Below are 19,030 nucleotides of genomic sequence, written 5' to 3'. Positions count from 1 at the left end.
AGGAAACTGTCTAAAATGTATGAAATAGTTGTCAGCAGCACTTCTGGCCATATACGGTAATAACCTTGTCCTTTTCTTGTGCCTTTGCTTTTCTTTCACTACCCAGCAGAGTATATCTGGTGGCCCGGGACAGACAGGACGAAGTTTCTAATTGGCTTTGTGTGCAGGTGATGATTATCCAACTTCAAGCACTACAGCGTCACCGATGGCTAAATGAGCGAAAAGCGGGAACCATGTGAAGAAGAAGAAGAAGAGAAAAAAATATCTGTTTGTCATCTCAGAAAAACAAACAACTGCTGTACTATAACCCAAACCTCCTATACCTTTACAACCTGGTTTGGTATGATGTTCCACGTCAACTTCACTCACCGATTTCCTTCTTCCCTTAGCGTTTTGTTTTTGATCACTTTCTAGCGTTGTCACCTGAGTTCAACCTCGACTTTTTATCTTCTTGTAGTTTGTAAGTGCATTTTCTGATTTTTTTGTTTTGTTTTGTTTTCTTTTGTTTTTAAAGTACGGCGGGTCAGAGCCAAGAAAATCTGAAAATCACGTCTTCATCTTCGTATTGGTTAGTGTGATGGTAAAAAAAAAAAAACAAGAAAAATGAAACTAAAAAGGTTGGGATAGTTCCATTCGGTCTTTCAGCAAAAAAAATAAGCTCAGTATGGTCGGGCTTGGAGGAGAAAAAAAAAGGAAATTTCAAACAGAAGGTATCTAAGTAATAAATTTTAGTAGCTGTTTTATTTCTTGTGATGTCTCATTGTAAACCATGATTACCTATTTTTGGGCAATACAAAGAGGACTCCAATATTTTTATGGTCCTTTTTTATAAGTGTTGTTTCTGTTGTGTAGAAATATAAATATATATAAATATATATATATGCTATAACAAATTTCATATAACGACATTGTGAATTGAAACTTGAGAAAAAGAAATGTAGCTGTACATATTATTCCAGTCACTGCATATAACCAGCTCAGTGAGAGAATAGCATATTTTTGTGATGGTGTGTCAAAAGAGTACGTTCTAGCGTGTGAATAGAAGAAAAAGCTGTAAACAATATTCTACGTTTTTGTTTTTTTTTTTTGTTTTTTTGTTCTCTTTTACTTTTCTTTTTTTCTTCCTTTTGTTTGTTTCTGCTGAGAGACGGTATAACAAAGCCCACAAGCAGCCGTGTAAATACTGAAAGTGGAATCATTTTAAAAGTGTCATACCAGCAAATTTATGACCGGCGAGTTTAGTCTAAATGTCGCTTTAGAGAAAGAAGAGCGATTATGGTTTAAAGATCACTTCAAAGTGGGAGAGACGAAGAGGGAGAGAGAGCGGAAAAGTAAAAGACTTTTATCCAAAGCACACTGTACGAAGATACGCGATGGTTCGAACTTGAAGCGGGCATTTCGCAGAGCTCTGCGCATCCTGACGCTTTTCTACTGCTGAGAGGAACCTGTTAGCTATATATATGTTTAATGTCCGTTTCATCCTGCTTGTTCCTGATTCACCTCATGGAACAAAATACCTGGGCTCTATGCTCGAGCCTTTTTATCTACACACACATATATATATATATATATATATATATATATATATATATATACTGCTTGTTCTTTGAATCAGTTCTTTTTTGAATGAATTAGGACAGTAAACATTTTGATACCATACCTCAGCCTTCGTGACTTCTACCGTGGAATCATCGGCGGGTTTTTAATTTATTCTAGTGGCGAAGATGTCAAAAAAAAAAACAAAAAAACTAAAACAAAAAAACAACAAAAAAAAACTGCAAAAGAAAACACTGAAAGGCTATTTTACAGCGAGTAATCGCTGCACTGTGAGTTGTGAAGTACAGGCCATCCTCTTGTTTGCACATGTGTATGTTGGCTTTCTACAAACGGCCTTGTGCTTTGGGACAGCATGAAGGATTTACTGGTGGTCGGGTCGGGTTGGGTCGCTTCGGGTGGGGGCGGGGGGTTAACGTGTTCCCAACTGGACAAGCAGCTCGGGATATAAAAACGGGCGTGTCGCAGCGTACACTTGGATTTCTATACTTTAGACCCACGTCTAACCTGAGGATATTTAAACAGGGTCAAAAGATGACACTGAATTATTCACTATCTGTAGCCGCACTCGGCTTTACACCGTATGTAAGTGTGGTTAAAAGAAAAAAAGTTTTATTCTTGACATCGATTTATTATTAAATAATAAGAATAATAGCAATGTTACACGCTGGAGTGCGGTCTGGTTTTTAAATTTTATCAATGCCGTTGTTTTCTTTTTATGCACTTGTTTCATTTTTTATTTTCTTTCTTTCTTTTAAAGCAACCAGGTAATAAATATGCTGGATACTTCTAAAGTAAATGATATGGAGATGTGATCAAGTAATAATTTAAAGGAAAAAAAAAAACAACAACTTGTAATGTTCAAATGTATAAGAAAAGAAGAAATACAAAAGTAACAAAAAAAAGACAAAAAAGAAAGACGCTTTGCTGATTTCAAGTTTAATCAGAGTTTTATTGATACTTTGTGGTTTCTATATTAATAATTGTATTATACTATTAAAAATGTACTGTGCATCCATTACGTTCTCTCTTTCCATGCCACATCCTCAGAGATGCCGCTATCTTTTGTTGCTCATCCATGTACTTCATTAGTGTGTAAAGAAATCACAGTTAACTTGTAAACAGAGTGCTGTCTTTGATACCAGTGTAGTGCTTTGTTGTTCTCCCTCGCTCTACCTCTCCTTTCTCTCATATTTAGCCCCCTCCCTCCTCGCGCTCTTTTTCTATCTCCTGTAATTACAAAGTAGATGTTATATAGGACTCATTTATATAATACTTGTAGTGAATAGTGGATTTAGAACCAGTCAAGATAGATCTTTCTCTCAATGATCATGTTGTTCTGATATTTGTTCGTTGTAATTTATTCCCTGTACGTTTGTTTAGGTTTTGGGTTTATTATTTTTGTTTAGTTTTTTTCCTTCAGTTTGGTTTATTTTTTATTTTTTCCCCACTCTAACATGGTTTCAGCTAACCAAAGCTCTCATGGATGAACAATGGAGAAAGTGTTGCTGTAAGATGGAATTGTACACAAGGCATTATTTGGATCCCCACCCTTGAATGTTTTAAAAGGGGTGTGCCATACTACCTTAAATGCTAATGCTAGACAGAGCTTTTATTTAGATTTTTTTTTTCTTTTGTAGGAGGAACACGTAAAGCAAATTAGGAAAATGACTAGAAATAATTTTTTGTTTAGAAAAATGTAACTCTAACATAACAGACAGAGGTTTGATAATACTCTCTGATCTTTAATTATTCAAGTACAAATCACTTTCTGGAAGCCATTTTTAAAAAAAATAATAATAATTACAAACCGTTTCCAGATGTCATATTCTACAAAACAGCACAACACACTTTATTAAAGAGGACTTTAAATAAATAATAGCTGCTGTTTGTTTGACAACATTATTAAATATTTTAGTTTAGTGTAGAACCGGCATTTTAACTCATTGCTGGCTTTAAGAACATTTTATACCCTAAATTTTGATAAGCGGTGCTCTCAATTCAGTCCACTTTATCTTCTGGTGGCATAATTTTACTTCATAATTTCTAACATTTTATGATGTATATTTGGGTCATATCACCTCACTTCATACTCCTTGAACTTTTTCATATTTTGCCGTTTTATATCCACGAATGGTTGATGCATTTCCTTGAGAAACACATTTGTGAAGTTGAACCAAATTGGTACACGGCTTTCTTTTTTCTTTTTTTTTTCACAAATTCAAATTGGAAAAGTGTGCCTTGTGTTTGCATTCATATTGTAGAACCACCGTTTAGTTACAGCTGCAAGTATTTTGGTGCAAGTCTTTACCAGATTTGCACTTCTGGACGCTGACCTTTTGGTGAACTGTCTCTGTCCCACTGAGATTGGAAGGAGACTGGCTGAACAGTAACGTTCAAGTCTTGCCACAGGTTTTCAATTGGATTTCAGTCTGGATCATCCGATCACATGGAAATCTCAAGTTTGTTTGTTTTTTTGCCGCAGGTTTTCTTGCAGAACTACTCAGTTTTTGGCTTCTTGTGTCTTTTTTGGACACAAGTAGCCTCCCTGTCCATGCTGAAGAAAAAAACGACCCAACAGCATGATACTTCCACTACCATGTTCTAATGGGGGAAGTTGTGTTCAGGATGACTGTCTGCCTCAAAAGGTTACATTTTTAGTCTAATGTTTGCTGTTTGCCTTTGTGGCTTTTTGCAAACTGTTGTTCACAGTCCCACTCTGGTTTGTGTTGGTCTGTCCCACACAGCCCCAGTCATACACACAGAGATTCGCTGTTTTAGCTTGGAAACATGAAAACTTTCAAGGGGTATGAATACTTTCCCGAGGCGCCGTCACGTAATCTATTCTGTTAGATTACATGCAGTGTTTAGAGTAGAGGACTGCTTGATCGCCAGTCAATCCAAACAAGCACACAGGGTGTTTTATTTAAAGGTAAGTACATTTCAACGATTTTAATTGTCCTTATGTCTGGAAAAATGAATAATTTATTGCTTGTAAATGAAATTAGTGATATTGAATCATTAAGGAAGAAAATAGGATATGCCACTTATAATTTTAACAATTTGTCTGTCCAGTGCCACTAAAATTTCAGACAGAAAAAAAAAGACAGCATCAGAGTTGCACACTGTGTGATTTTTGTTTTGTTTTTTTAGTTCTAACTGGCTCTTTAACTACAACTGCCCCTAAATTCATTTAAAAAAGGGGAGGAGGGAAAACATTAAAATGGTTCATTTTTCCCTGGCACAATACCAGAAAATACCGTTTTTGTTTCGCATCTTGTAGCTTGGACTTTAAGGTAGCATGGCTCTTGCTGTAATTTCATTTATTCTCAAACTGACAGCAGTTTACAGCTGATGAATGTTACACATCTTAGTAGACTAGCTTATCCATTCGGGGAGAGGGGACGGGTCTCAGTTTAAGAGGAAAAAAAAGAAAAGAAAAGTAATCTTTAAAAAAAAAAAAAGAAAAAAAAAAGATTCAAATAAAGTCAACCTGGAATGGTGTTGACATTTGTAGTGTACTACCGTATCCATTTAAACTTGAATCTTGAGGCAAGTGCTAGGCAATGGCCAAACCATAATGTCCCCCATTCATTAGTGGAAAATCCCACCCTAAAACTGCACACGCTTCTGATATTTCTGTCCACAACATGCAGTCTTCATTTTGTTTATACCCAATGCGCTGGTTTCACCTCGCTGTACTTCCGGTCACTCTCGACTGACCTTGAAGGCTCCTGGAATGTTGTAGAGCATTTTTAACCCCAGAAAGTGAAAAAGTGAGAGAGAGAGAGAAAGAGAGGCTTAATCACAGTGGTGCTAATGGTTTTAAGCCAGACTATGTGCCCTTATCTCTGAGAGATACTGGATACAGTCACAGTGGCCACAAAGTTAGTCTCTGAGGCCACAAAGTGATTCACCAACACTTTATATTTATAGTTTTGGCTCCTCTTGTTACAAGATATATAAATATAAAAACGGTTCAGGTTCAGAAACGTCAACTGAACTTGTCAAGGTGACAGAAATAACACAAGTTCTCACATGAGGTCATGTTTTAGGGTGAATTTCCCTTCAAACCATCTCAGCCGCATTCATTGCTAAATATACCAACAGTTGCAATATATATATATCTGTGTGTGTGTGTGTGTTTATGGGAATATATATATTTGCAATTTTCACCCATTTTAACTTTGTGTGAAAATACTCGACTGGAGACCTCAGCTGTATACAAAATATTCCTCGTGCATTTAATCAAAAACATGGTCACTAGCTGACGTTCAAAGGCATGATTTCACTCCCTCCACCTCCACCCGCCGGCATTTGGACGGAGCAGAACGCACACACCCGAAAGGGGGAGCGGGGTGGAGCCCAGACGCCCCCTTTCAGAGCGCCCGGCCGGCAGTGAGAGGCTCTGCTGTGCTTCCATGTCTCCGCAGGCCGAGCACAGAGCCACGCTCGCTGCCGCCGGCCCATTCCTAACACTTGCCCCTGTTTTTTTATGTTAACCGACTTTTTATGGCGAGAGACAGACAGACTTGACTGACATCTGAAAGCATCTTTCAGGTTATCATATGGCTTTGCTCAAGCCCTATTGTAAATTATTCTGAAATAATAATGGTGATAATAATGGATGGATGGGGGTCTCTCACATATCAAATGTGGAAAGTCTAATTTTATATTTGTATTTTCAAATAATAATATTGACAAAAAAAAATGTCTGTGAAAGGTTTCCATCCTCTACTGTGGTCCAGAAATTGATGTGTCTGTCTGGAAAAATAACTAAAATAAACTGAATTGTTATATTACTGGTTTCCACTCTGGCGTTGTATTTCTGCTTTTCCGATCCAAAGAAATTGAATCTGATGCGACACAAACATGTTTGAGATGCGGCGAATCGTCACACCGTCTTGGAGCCGGACGCTCCGCCGTTTGCAGGACGTTTGCTGTGTTCAGTCCAAACACAGACTCCCATTCCACATTTCCGGTCGGCACACACACTCCACGTCCTGGCGCCCGGAGTCGTTTGGGGTCACTCTACGCAGCGAGATTAATGGAGTTTGGGGAAGGAACGGCGGCGGAAAAGCAGGAGCTGGAGTGTAATACTGCTGCCCCTCAGTGGCCTCTGCCAGCACCTGAACAGATCCTGGGAGGAGGAGGCTGCTTCATTCCCATTTCCTTCACACGGATCCCAGGGAGGAGTGGAGAGAATTGAAGATGTGCCGAAGTAAATGAGTTCCACAGACAAGTGCATGACGGTGAGTTTAGATCCTTACAAGTGTAGGGAGGCACGCTTATAACGCTTTACCTTTGATGTGTTTGTCTTCAAGCTCTTAGTTCTGCTGCAAGCTGACAGTTTCCTCCAAAGATTCAAATGATTAGATTTTATAAATATATTTACATACAGACTTTTCTAATTGTGTCATTTCCAAACATTAAACTCACTTAATGATAACTTCGTAATTTCAAAGTTTCTGGCATACAGAAACCAGAAAACCCAAATTAAGTTTTTGTAAAAACTTGAATATTTCACGCAAGCATTAAAACTGATATTTATTTCAGGAAGAAGAAAAAAAAAAGCCTTGATCAAGTTGCAATCTAAAATATCACAGTTGTTGAGCAGACAGTGGCTGACCACTCTCCAGAGAGACACCAAAAGAAGCCGGAGTGCTGCATACTGGAGAATTCATGAAAGGTTTAGTGGAAGGAAAAAATGTTACAGTCAACAAAGATAACCACAGCCCATTATCGTATTGAAGTAGAGTCCTTTCAAGAGTTTGTGAGATATTTGCAAAGCACGAACTGCAGCTGGAGTCTGGTTCTCGAGTCGGCACACACAAAACATATCCAGATCTCTGCAACTGCTACAGTGGGTCAAACAATCACTCCAGCTCCACCGTGTATTACAACATTTTAAAACACCTCGTTCTTCCCCCCACTAACGAGCTTTGTGGATAAGCTGATGTGATTTTCTAGAAGGAATTGGTACCAGGCATCGTTGTCAATTTTGAAAGTAATGTCAGCAGGAAGATGAGAGAGACGCCTGGACCGGCTATGCTGATGACCTGAAGGTCGCTGCTAAAGCAACCTGAGCTCAGACCCACAGGCCGGTCATTCATGTAAAAGGAAGTGAAGGACTGAGAGTACATCCTGGACAGTACATGGAAATAAACCTTGATATTTTTTGACATATCTGTATTAAAAAGTCATTTTCATTACTCATAAGTTAAACATTTCTGAAAAACTGACTGTTGGGATTTTCATTAGCATACTGTGTGGAATGATTATGATTTTTGTTTAAAAACTCAAAGTGAATTCTTTATTGCATTCTAATGTATTGAAATGCACCTGCATGTTGTAGATTTTTTATAGTTGCAGATGGAGATCATATGGAAGAAGAACAAAGCTTCCACGGTGGGGATCCTCGTATCAAACAGCCTTGTTTAACACGATGCTACTGAAATTCAGCCATGGGGATTTTTAATGTGGATGCTTGTCAGGTGAGACCAACAGTCTGACAGCTTCATCACTCATTTGGACAAGGTGATCTATTTATTCTGACTGAGATCAATACTGTTCTCAGCCATGTTTTTCACGGCCGAGGCTTCACAAGTTTAGATCACACCGCAGTTGTTGGTTTTTTCTTCTTTCTTTCTTTTTTTTTCTTCTCTCCTTTGTGTAATGAGAACAATGTTGATCCATTTTGTTCTCGGGGGAGTTTTTGATTTTCTTGCTGCTTGGCCCAGACATCCACAGGCAGTCATAATGAATAAACACCCAAATTAAAGAAGCGGTAAAATATCCCACCGAAATGCACTTGTGCAGTCTACCACATAGAAAACTGAGAGTGAGAAAAGCTGAAAAAGATTGCCAAGGCAGAGTTCTGTCCAGACTATGGTCACTGTATTAGCAGCCAGACCCATCAAAGCGTTGATGCCCCCGCTGACTGTTTTTAACTTCGAAGCCTAGCTGCTTGACCTTTCCAGTCCACCTGCCTTTAATTAAGTGCTAATTAAAAGCACCATTATGATCAGAGAGCTCGACACTCACAGGCCCTTAAACGCAACGATTGGGGTCTTTGGTGGAACTCTGCGAGACAATCAGAAGTCATTATGGGAGCTAAATGTCAGCTCGTAGCGTAGAAGAGAGAGCTGTTTTCATCTGTCAAATCAACGTTTGCTTCAAAGTAGAAATATTATTTAGGCAAAAGGCCACTCTGCTGTGTAAATGTGCTTCTTTTTAAACAGATTCTCTTACAGCTGCCTGATTTTAGAAATGAAAAGATTCTTTCTCTATTAGTAATGCAACGACACTGTAAAACATCATTTGTCACCCTTGGGAAGGATGTGTAAAAATCTTTGTTTTTCATATTTTTTACAGTAGTTTATCTTACACTCTTGTCATAGTTTCTACTCTCCCTGCTGTCAGTAATTTACTAAACCTTATTTTGCCCATAGAGCAGCATTTAGTCTTCTATTTATGTCACCAATCTCTGTTTGCTCCAACAGTTCTGGGTTCCTTATAATCCTCGCTTCACTACAGCGCCTCCTACAGGTCTGCTGTGGAAACTGAGAAGGTGAAAGTTCTTACACTGAGAAACGAAAACAGGGAGTCCAGTTTAAATATTTTTGTGATAACTGGTCACAAGTAATCAAATTAAGTTTATCAAGTTGTCATGTTAAACAAATGCAAAGAAAGTAAGTTTGACAAACTTATTTCAATTATATTTGACTTTTTTTTTTTTTTTTTTGGGTGTTTTAAAAATTCGCTCTCAATTCTATTCTTTTCAGTGTGGTTGATTTGTCTATATGACTCAGTAGTGAAAGATTTTCCATTTTCTAGCTGATTACCTTTTGATGTATAAGCTAATTGTGTTTCAGAGTCCAAACAAGTCCACATCATCACAGATCCGTCTCTATACTCAACAGACCATAGAGAATTTGAGAGGCTTTTTCACATTGATCCATTGCTTCAGATCATATGTACACATTATGTACATATTATGTACATAATTTAACAAATATATTACATTTTTACATATTTGTTCAAACTGTCATCATGTTGTGACGGAATAATATGAGACAGTCTGAAGAAATGCACCGCTCTTGATCCAAAACAACCAATCACAGCCAGGAGGAAGCTCTTACCGCTGTTAATCATGCTGCGGTACGTACATGATTGCTAATAGTGGAAAAACAATGTACTGTTTCAGTCCTTTGTTGGCCATTAGCCTTAGCATTCATGGCATTCTCTGCTGTCGGGAAGTAGCTGTAGTGTAGCAGAGATCAAGAGGGAGTGTGTGAGCAGTGCCAATAAACTTTGATTGGAACTTTGCATCCCTTTATTTCTGGTCATACAGAAAAAGCTTACATTAGCATTCCGTACATCTGGTTAGCCTGTAGGTAGCGTCTAAAAGCTGCAGTTCTTTGCTGCAACTCTCTAAAAGTGACTTGCTATAAAGAATATATATCGCTTACAAATCTTTACCATGAGTCTCAGTCAATAGGTCTGCCTTTGTAGTTTCAAACATTTGTGCAACATTGAAACGTTTTCTTTCAAGCAGAACCCCACATGCACATAAACTTTACCCCACCATGTGTGCGTGTTACCGGCTCGTTGGAAGGCCTCAACCTCGTGCCGGTGGCTCTGTGTAAATTTCCCTTGGGCCAGCTCTAACAGGCTGGATGTGACGGCTCTATGGCAAACACAAACAAGTCACCATGTGCTGAAATGTCAAAGCAAGGATGCAGCAGCATCACCAAAAGCTCTGGCCACTAAGCAGCTGCAATAAAGAAGTGGCAGACCAAGAGACAGAGGAGGGACTAAAGGATACCTGCCCACTCTGCATACTCATCTGGTGAAGCTGTTCTGCAGCAGATCCTCATCCTGCGAGGACACCTCAGGGCCACTCGGCATCTATTAACGGTAATTAAGAGCCGGTCTGAAATGCTGGCATGTTTAATTGCCAATTACAGTTCGCTTAGGTATAGACAGAAATGACAGGTATTTATGTAGTACATCAGTCTAAATAATCAACCTGTGTTTATACCTTGAAAATGAGGAACAGAATGAAAGGTTGAGGAGCAGCCATGATCCCGCCAGCTTTGTAGGAATTCAAGAGCAATAATGAGCAACGTTCAGTGGATGTGCACTTAATTTTATGTGCATCACTAAATTATCTCCCCGCACAGCCATGTAATGGTTGCTCCTCCTTTGGAGCGGAAAATTTTTTTGACAGTGCTGTGTAATAGAGTCAATAGTTGATGGGAAGACTGTTGTGGATGGGGAGATGAGGCACTCAGGTGGCTGCTTCCTGCCAGACTCCGGGCCTAATGTAGCCCTTGGCATGGAAATTGACGTGACATTGATGGGCACTCTCCTGCCAGCAGAGAGTGCAGCGCCTGCACTGCCTTCCAATGCACTAATAATTGCTGATTAAAAACTAGTTAAGAGCCCATGAAAACTCAAATGTGCATTAACCAAATGACCTTCTGGGAATAGCAAATAGTCTGCAGCCGAGAACGCAGATGGAATCGTGTGCGAGGAACTGCCTCCTGGATTGTTTAAGGAACAAACAGGCGCATCTTTTTCAGGTGCGGGGGAAGGGAGTGTTTTTCTAGGTAGGGAGCCGTTCACAGCGCTAATATTCTTTGTGTTGCTAATGGAAAATACTAACTGCTCGGCAATTAACATCATGTTGATAGAGGCAACATTTGACTCACTGCCAGAGGATGTTTTAGCCACCATAGGGCCTGTGAGTGACCATCCTCAGCAATACCCATCAAGCCATAAATGTGCACGCATCTTAGAAACACTCCCACAACTTCTTAGGCTGTCATTTTTAATTCCTGCTTTTCTAACTTCCTGTTGCAGGTAGCTGTGCTGCAGTGCTCACTTTTTATTATTATTTGGATTTTTGTCTTCTTCTGTGGCACTACCAGGGCTGGACAATAAATCAATAAGATTATATATCGCAATAGATACATAATCAATATCAATAGATAATACGTCTGATAGAATTTTTCAATAAATTCACCAAACTGTGATCTAGAACCGCACAGCATTCTGGGGGATGTAGGCCGAGCAAAGGTTTTAGCCACTCAACCTCTCACAGCCTGCTAAGTAAAGTTGGCGGCGTCGGCTAACTCTCTCTTTGGTTACCTAGCAACAATATGTTAAGTAACTTGCGCAGCAGCAGTTTAAGGTATCACCACCAGACACAGATACTGGTAAGAAGTGATGAGAAGACCGATGGAGATAAATGTTGAACAATCCTAAAAGAAAAAAAAACTGTGTATGAAACGTCACATCAGTCTCTGATATATAATCACTAACAATCCTAAAGTGACTGCTTAAAAAAAAAGATCTTCAGCAATATATTGGGATAAATTTGTACAGAGCATTATCATCCAAAATACCAGGAACATTTTTACAGATTAAATCCTGCAGATGAATTGTGAATTAAACCGAATTAGCTGCAGATGACACACACACACACCCACACACACCCAAACAAAAAAGAAATAAATTAAACAAAGATTTCGTGTAACCGATATCAACATAATTGTCAGATTACTTCATGAAATATAATTTCTAATGCAATTGTTATCTTTCATTATAAAACGCCAAAGGATATTATATCTGTAATCTCATTACTTTGGTATGTTTCATTATCCTCTAGAATAAATGATGCTAATTAGGATTTAATGTGAGGTCAAGGATCAGTAAATTGGCATTCTGCTTGGTTTTGACAGCATCTGTCACCTCATTAACACTCCTTTGCTCCTTTTCAGTGTGTGACAGATGAGTTTAATGTAAATAGATTCATTTAAAGAAATAAAATCCTTAACTCAAGCAGTCGGTTTTCTCTCTTTTAGAGGCGTCTCAATCTCCTGGAAAGAAGACGAATTTTCTCTCTGCGTTTAAAAGAACATAGCCTCGACGATGGGCCTGAGCTAACCGACTCCGAAAATACTCATATTGTGGCCCCGTTCTTCCTCCAGTGTCATGCTCCAGATGAAGCATTACGTGATTACAAAAGCCATCAGTTTTGGCCGAGATCACAGAGGATGCAGCTGTCTGTTCATTGTTCATCATTATTGTCTTCATGGATCTGATGATGCTCCGCAATCAATAGTTGCCTCCGAGTGAAACCACGGAGCAACAGACTGTCGAGGCAGGTTGGATCGACAATTATCACCGGAGGACGGAGCTGAAATATAAAGTAAATGGCAGGGGAGAAGAGAAAAAGTAATGGTGTTGATGGGATCATTATCGCTGGATTACTTATGATTACCTGGCCGAGCGTGCTCCTTTACTTGGAAAAAGAAATACGCCTCAGAAGACGGGGGAGGTCTTCAGACAATTTTATAGGTCTCTCTAAAACCGTTAATTGCACATAATTATCAGCAGCATGTGATTTTAATGTCAGAGCCTCTGTTGGCACAACATCATAACAAGATGAGTAGTTATCTCCATCTGAATGATCCTTTCAGGGTTTTTTTTACCCTTTTAATTAAATAAACACATATTTGCAGTGCCTTAAAACATTTTAATTTTTTCACATTTTGTCACAGCAAAGGTCCACTAATTTGATTGGGATTTTGATTGTGGATGGGAACCGTAGACATTAATAGGAAATCAAGACATCTTGAAATATCTCGAGAAAAAGCAGAAATGAATATAATTATGAACAGAGATGAAACCTAAATCATCACAATTTCTAGTAGTAGTAGTAGTAGTGCATCATTTTGTGGTGAAACGACTGTACAAGAAGCTGTTTCAAAAACTTCCTGATTATTAAGTCACAATCTGTCGGCAATTCCCCATTACCTAGCAACCCAAGCCAAGCCTAAACCTTCACCTATCAACCTAAGTGGAGCTTCGCTCACTTCATTATTCGAAAACTAGAATTTTTGGTCAGCTGGTTTTATCGTTGTACAATGGCTGCTGGAAAAGACAAGTGCTTTATTGTTGGCTGCAATAAACAATATGTGTCCACATGTACATTCTACCGCTCACAAAGAACAGAGCTGTGTGGCTTCATTTTATTTTTAAACTGTTTCCATCATCATCTTGGTGTTTGTGGGGTTTTTTTGCACATTTTGAAGCATCACATTAGAAAAGGTTGATCTAAATGGCAAAATGCTAAATTTTGAAAAAACAAAAACAAAACAAAAAGCTTACGCTCGCATGACGTGTTCTTTGGGCTTTTCTGAAAATTGTTAGCGCTAAAGAGAAGATGGAAACACATTTGCTGAATATGTTTTCTGAAAAATGTCTGAGTCCAAAATCCCCACCGCTCCAGACAGCCTGGAGTGGCTGGTAAGAGACACTCAAGCCTGGAATGGCAGTGGAAGAATGCTCCCATTCACTGGTTGATCTGTTAGTAATGTCCCAACCATGTAACAAAGGAAAATTGGTAATGTTCCTTGGTAACATTACCAAGGAATGAGAATGTTACCATTCCTTGGTAATGGTAACGTTACCAATGAATATTATCATTCCTTGGTAATATTCATTGGTAACAAGCAATGGCTTCTTTTGTGAATCCATTGCTTCACAATGGCCTCTTTTGAAACCTAGCAGTACTCAGGAGGATCTGCCAACAGGAAAGATTTGTAGCTCACAGAACTATCCTAACTTGTTCTTTACTAATAGTTGTTAGCTACCAGAGACCGAAAGTGGAAGTGTAAAATGGCTCATTCCTTAAACATTTCAATTCTTTCCGTAGCTTCTGGTTTGGATTAAAGTCTGGACTTTGACTAGGTCATTCTAACTCATAAGTATGCTCTGATCTAATCTGTTCCTCTGTAGCCCTGGCAGTATGTTTAGGGCTGACGATGAACCTTCTCATGGCCTCCAGCCTTTTTTTACAAGACTTTCTTCCTGTTTTTTGTTTTCTACGTTTATTGTCCATCAACTCCTTCCTGTTGGAATAAAAACATCCCCACAGCATGATGCCGCCATCACCCTAATCTGACCAGATTTAGCGTGTTTGCTGTCCCTCCACATTTAGTCAAACTGCAAGCACTTCCTTCAACAACGGGGTTCTTCTTGCCACTCCAACATAAACACTAGACGAGTACTAATGGCTGTTATACAGTTTCTCCATAGTAACCATGATGCTATTGGCAGCTTCATGTCTCTTTTTGTGATGTCTGACAAGAATACTGCTGGACCCAAATTCTGGAGATGTAATAACTTTGTTCTGAAGCTCAGGTAGCTCTGAAGCTCCTTTGTCATAATCAGAAGTGAAAATGGAGATGAGTTTTGCAGCCATCATCACTTGGAGCATTTAGATGGCTCCCGTAAGAGAAATGGCCTCAAAATGTCTTTGGCACCTCTGATGTCCTGAGCAATCAGCCACATCACAGTGCGGTGTGTTCCAACTGTGATGTGGTACCATCAAAAAAAAAAAAGAGAGAGAGAGAGAAAGAAAAAGGAAAAAAGCTGTTACTTTTATATCACGAAAGCAGTGTTTTTACTCCCAAAGTTGCTGCAAAGACTAATGAGAGCTGGAGCCCGACACACAGGAGTAGGAGGAAAAGCATTTTCAGTGGTTAACGCTGCCATGCATAGGCTTGTAATCAGATAACCCTGATTTCTGTGAAATCTCAAGCGATTTGTCTCAGTGGGAAATCGCAGGCGAGGTCAAGCTCAAGGGCGCTTTTATATCTCATCGGAAAACGTGGTTACCAGCAGAGTAATGCAATAGCACATCAAGTGCACAATGTATACGTGGGAATAAAGAGACAATCGGATTTAGTTCCACCTTAATGGAAGGAAAACCGATGTATTATAAAGTAAATTCAAGTCATAGTCGCAGCTTTTATTTATTTATTTTTTTCCTTTTTCTTGTCTATTTTCTTTCATCTGTATGTGTGTGTGCGTGTGTGTGTGTGTGTGTCGGCTTCTGCGTTTAGGCAACACATACCCTTATCAATCTCTGCACAATAACAGAAAACAATTTGCTAATGTTTTGAAAATAGCTTTCCCATTCCTTGCTCCAGCACGGAGAGATGTATGCACAATTTCATAAACACAATCAGCGTGCTGAATGGTGGCACTGATATTCTGAAAGAGAGAGAGAGAGAAAAAAAAATCTCATTATTGTTCCCGAGCTATGGAAAGGCAGTCAATGGCCCATATCGCACCAAATGCCCCCCCTCCTCCTCATCCCTCCCTCTCAGTGGAAGCCCACCAGCACACAAAGCTTAATTCCACCTAGCAGCAACACAATATGCTGCAGCTTGTTGACACAATGTGCGAGCTGATCAAAACGAAGCGCGGCAACAGGACGCCGACACTTGCTGCTGCTGGGAGGCCGTGCTGGTGTCCTGTCGTTCAGATCATGTGGATCCAGCCCGGAATAAGCCGCCTTGTTCTATATATCCTGAAATGCCTCGTGGCGTCTGGACCGGGCATGTCTGACTGAGCTGACAGGAGCTGGATGTGGTTAGACTAGCGTCAGCGATGGCACACGTCAAAGCATATTTAATGCAGGATTCAGTATGGCCCTCATATCTGAGCCAGCGTTGTGTTAACGTTAAGCGGAAAAATTGCACAATAAAAAAATATATATGCCAAAATAGTTTACTACATTCAAAAACAAATGTTTGCATACTGTCTGACATTAAATCAGACTAAACGTTTCCGGTTTTATCTCAGTTAGAATGACTAAAATTAGTTATCTTTTGCTAAAAACCAGAATAAATTACTCATCCCATTGGATGTTTTACTATTTCTATTGCTTTTACAAATCAGGCCTGAGCGGCCAAATAAAATGAACAACAACAAAAAAAAACTTTAAAGTGAAAAATGATTTCTTCAAAATAGCTGAACAGTGCTGGTTTATGGCAGCCAATTTGAAAAAGATTTATATTTGATGATGAACTGACAGTTTCTCAGGAAGAAGAATGAGGAATCTGAGAGGAACACCTGCTGGTGTCGTCTCCTGATGTATTAGCATCAGAAGCTGGTCTTTTCCCGCATATAAAGAATATGTGAACATCCGTTTTCATAAACGACAAACTTGTACTCTGTGAACAACGCGCAGTGGGAGCCGTGCACTTGATTTTATTCTGCACTCTGGGCTTTTTACACTCTGCTCTGTCCCGTTGCTCTCGTCTCGTTTTAACACTTCCGCCTCGGCGCTCTCTCAGTGAGCGCGCTCAGTGTGGGCTCAGTGTTTGAACGCGGGGACCACGACCCGTGACGTACTCTCGGAGACAGATGCAAACTTCAGCAGGTACTTCTGGCTGACATTTGATGATTCAAGGTTTATGCTGATCATCACAGATCACTGAATGTCAGGGCCCGTCTGGTCAGAGCTGATATATTCATCACGGGAGAAGGAGAAGGCGCAGTCGGGGTGATACGCTGCCGCTGGTGTCTGTGCGTGTCTAGAATGAACAGCACTGGAAGGACTCGCTGAGAAGTGTGTGTGCGTGCGCTTGCGTGTCTGTGTGTGTGTGTGTGTGTGTGTATGTGGGTGGGAGGGAGCTGCAGCAGAAAAATGGCTCTGTGAAACAGCTCTCAATCAGAGCAGCTGAGAAAGGTCATACATCACCTTTCTGCTGAAAAGCAACGCAGCACCGACATCAGTGAGAGCAAAAATTGTAGAAGAAATGGTAATAAAGACGATCGCTGATCACGCTAGATAAGCATATTTAATATTGCCGTTTACAGATTTTATCCGACTGACATGCCACATGGTTTTAGTTAAGGAGAATGTTGAGGTACTTTTTACTTGAGCTTTGTACTGAAAGTTTGGAACACATTCAAAATTATGCAATTTAATGGCACCAATGTGATAGTACAGTCATGTTCTGTCTAGACAATTCTGAATAAAACCCTTGGAGAAGCCTTTAGAAGTTAACACACACTATTCATTGAAAATTACATGGTTTAAAAACATTTCAGATATAAAAATATTTAAAGTGCTGTATCCGTCCCTTTTACTCTCATTTCCAGCTGTTCTGTGACGGCTGTAGAGAACAAACAGCATCATGAAGACCAACGAACACAGGAGAAAGACGGGTAAAGATTGGAAATGGGGTTAGGGAGCATGTTGTGGAGCTTTTTAAAGCAGATTTAGGTTATAAAATAATATCTGTATTTTGTTACAGGCGCTCCCATGGTAACTATGGAAGAGCTGCAGAGAGGAAGTTTTATTTAGAGGGTTTGGAAAAGATCCTCTTGTAAGATGAGATCCAAATGTAACCTGTCCGCTTGCATACAAAAACACTGCTGTGTACTCTGAAAACACCAGCCACACCGGAAAACAGGGTGGTGGCAGCATTATGCAGTGGGAATACTTTTCTTCAGAAGGCTGATGGAAACTGAGCAGAGCTGAAAAGATGCATGGAGCTAAACACAGAGCAGCCCTGGAAGTTACAATTATTTGGATATATTAACTTTAGTAACATTTAGGGAAATGATACCTTTAGGGGTATTTTTACCATGCTGAAAAAGTAAAAAATACTTTTTACTTTTTCTTGAGTAATTTCATTATTTCATCATTTCACTACTCTTACTTGAGTAAAAATTTCTGTGACTTTACTGAATGAAGAACAAACGTTTTAAACGAAACGTCACCAGACACAGACACACTCCTGCTGGGGGTTTTTTTGTAAAAATTTCTTAAATGTTATATTAAAAGAAATTGATTTTTGGATTTGTTTTTTCTGTCTGATTTTATTATTTTGTAATTATATTACTTCCATAAATTACTTTTATGTCAGTCCTTAAAATACCAAAACACTCCACATAACTTTATATTTTGGTCCATCCTGGTTATGTAATTTTAAAATTCTAAATAATTAATGTTTTAATCAGACTTGAAGTGGCCTTTTTACCAGATACATTTTTTACTCAAGTAATTTCTTGCCTGCTAATTTTTATTTTTACTCCAGTGAAAAGATGTCGAAGTAGTGATACTCTTTAGAACAGTTGTGTACTCTGCCCGCCTCCGTTCCGAGTTGGGTTTAAATTATCCTATAATCCCACTAAAGTGATTTATGCTGGTGGTGTGACACGTGCAAAACTTTAACGGCAGCATATAATATTTTATCCAAGTAATAAACAGGGGAACTTTTGTAGACTTTACCATCAATTTTCCGTTTTACACACCACTGTTTTCCCTCATTGCAACTTACTTTTAGCTGAAAGGGTCACCCTGAGCCCAGCCTCGCCGCAGCCGCCCCGGAGTGAGGACTCTGCCATCTCGTTCCGAATCTCCGCAGACAAATTGTTGATTCAGAGATCAAACCTTTTACCGACCTTCCCACACTGGACAGTTTCTCGGAGCGTGAGCCCATCAAGCCTCACGTGGCCTCGGTGAAATGCACAGCAATCAAGGGTGAATTTGAGGGGGTGGCGGTAAACACCAGTTCAGTTGTTCGGAACGAGTGGAAAATGCGGGTACACACGCGCGCGCGCGCGCGTGCATGTGGTAAAGGGGCGAAAAATCCGCTTCCAG

General features: G+C 39.6%; 1 protein-coding gene across 7 annotated transcripts in view; it reads left to right on the top strand.

Moving 5' to 3' along the window:
- The window catches only part of msi2b (musashi RNA-binding protein 2b), a 293,528-nt gene extending 287,172 nt beyond the window's left edge, over positions 1-6,356 (top strand). For 5 of the 7 annotated variants that reach the window (XM_044140959.1, XM_044140961.1, XM_044140956.1 and 2 more), the window contains one exon: positions 110-6,356. In XM_044140959.1, coding sequence (XP_043996894.1) covers positions 110-151 — 42 coding nt within the window. In that variant the 3' untranslated portion in view covers positions 152-6,356. Of the gene's footprint in view, positions 1-106 lie in introns of all 7 variants that reach the window. The other 2 variants (XM_044140960.1, XM_044140958.1) reach the window with 2 other exon arrangements.
- The last annotated feature ends 12,674 nt before the right edge of the window (positions 6,357-19,030 follow it).

Source organism: Gambusia affinis, linkage group LG15 (assembly GCF_019740435.1).
Source record: "Gambusia affinis linkage group LG15, SWU_Gaff_1.0, whole genome shotgun sequence".
NCBI lineage: Eukaryota > Metazoa > Chordata > Actinopteri > Cyprinodontiformes > Poeciliidae > Gambusia > Gambusia affinis.
This window is presented reverse-complemented; position numbering and strand designations above follow the sequence as displayed.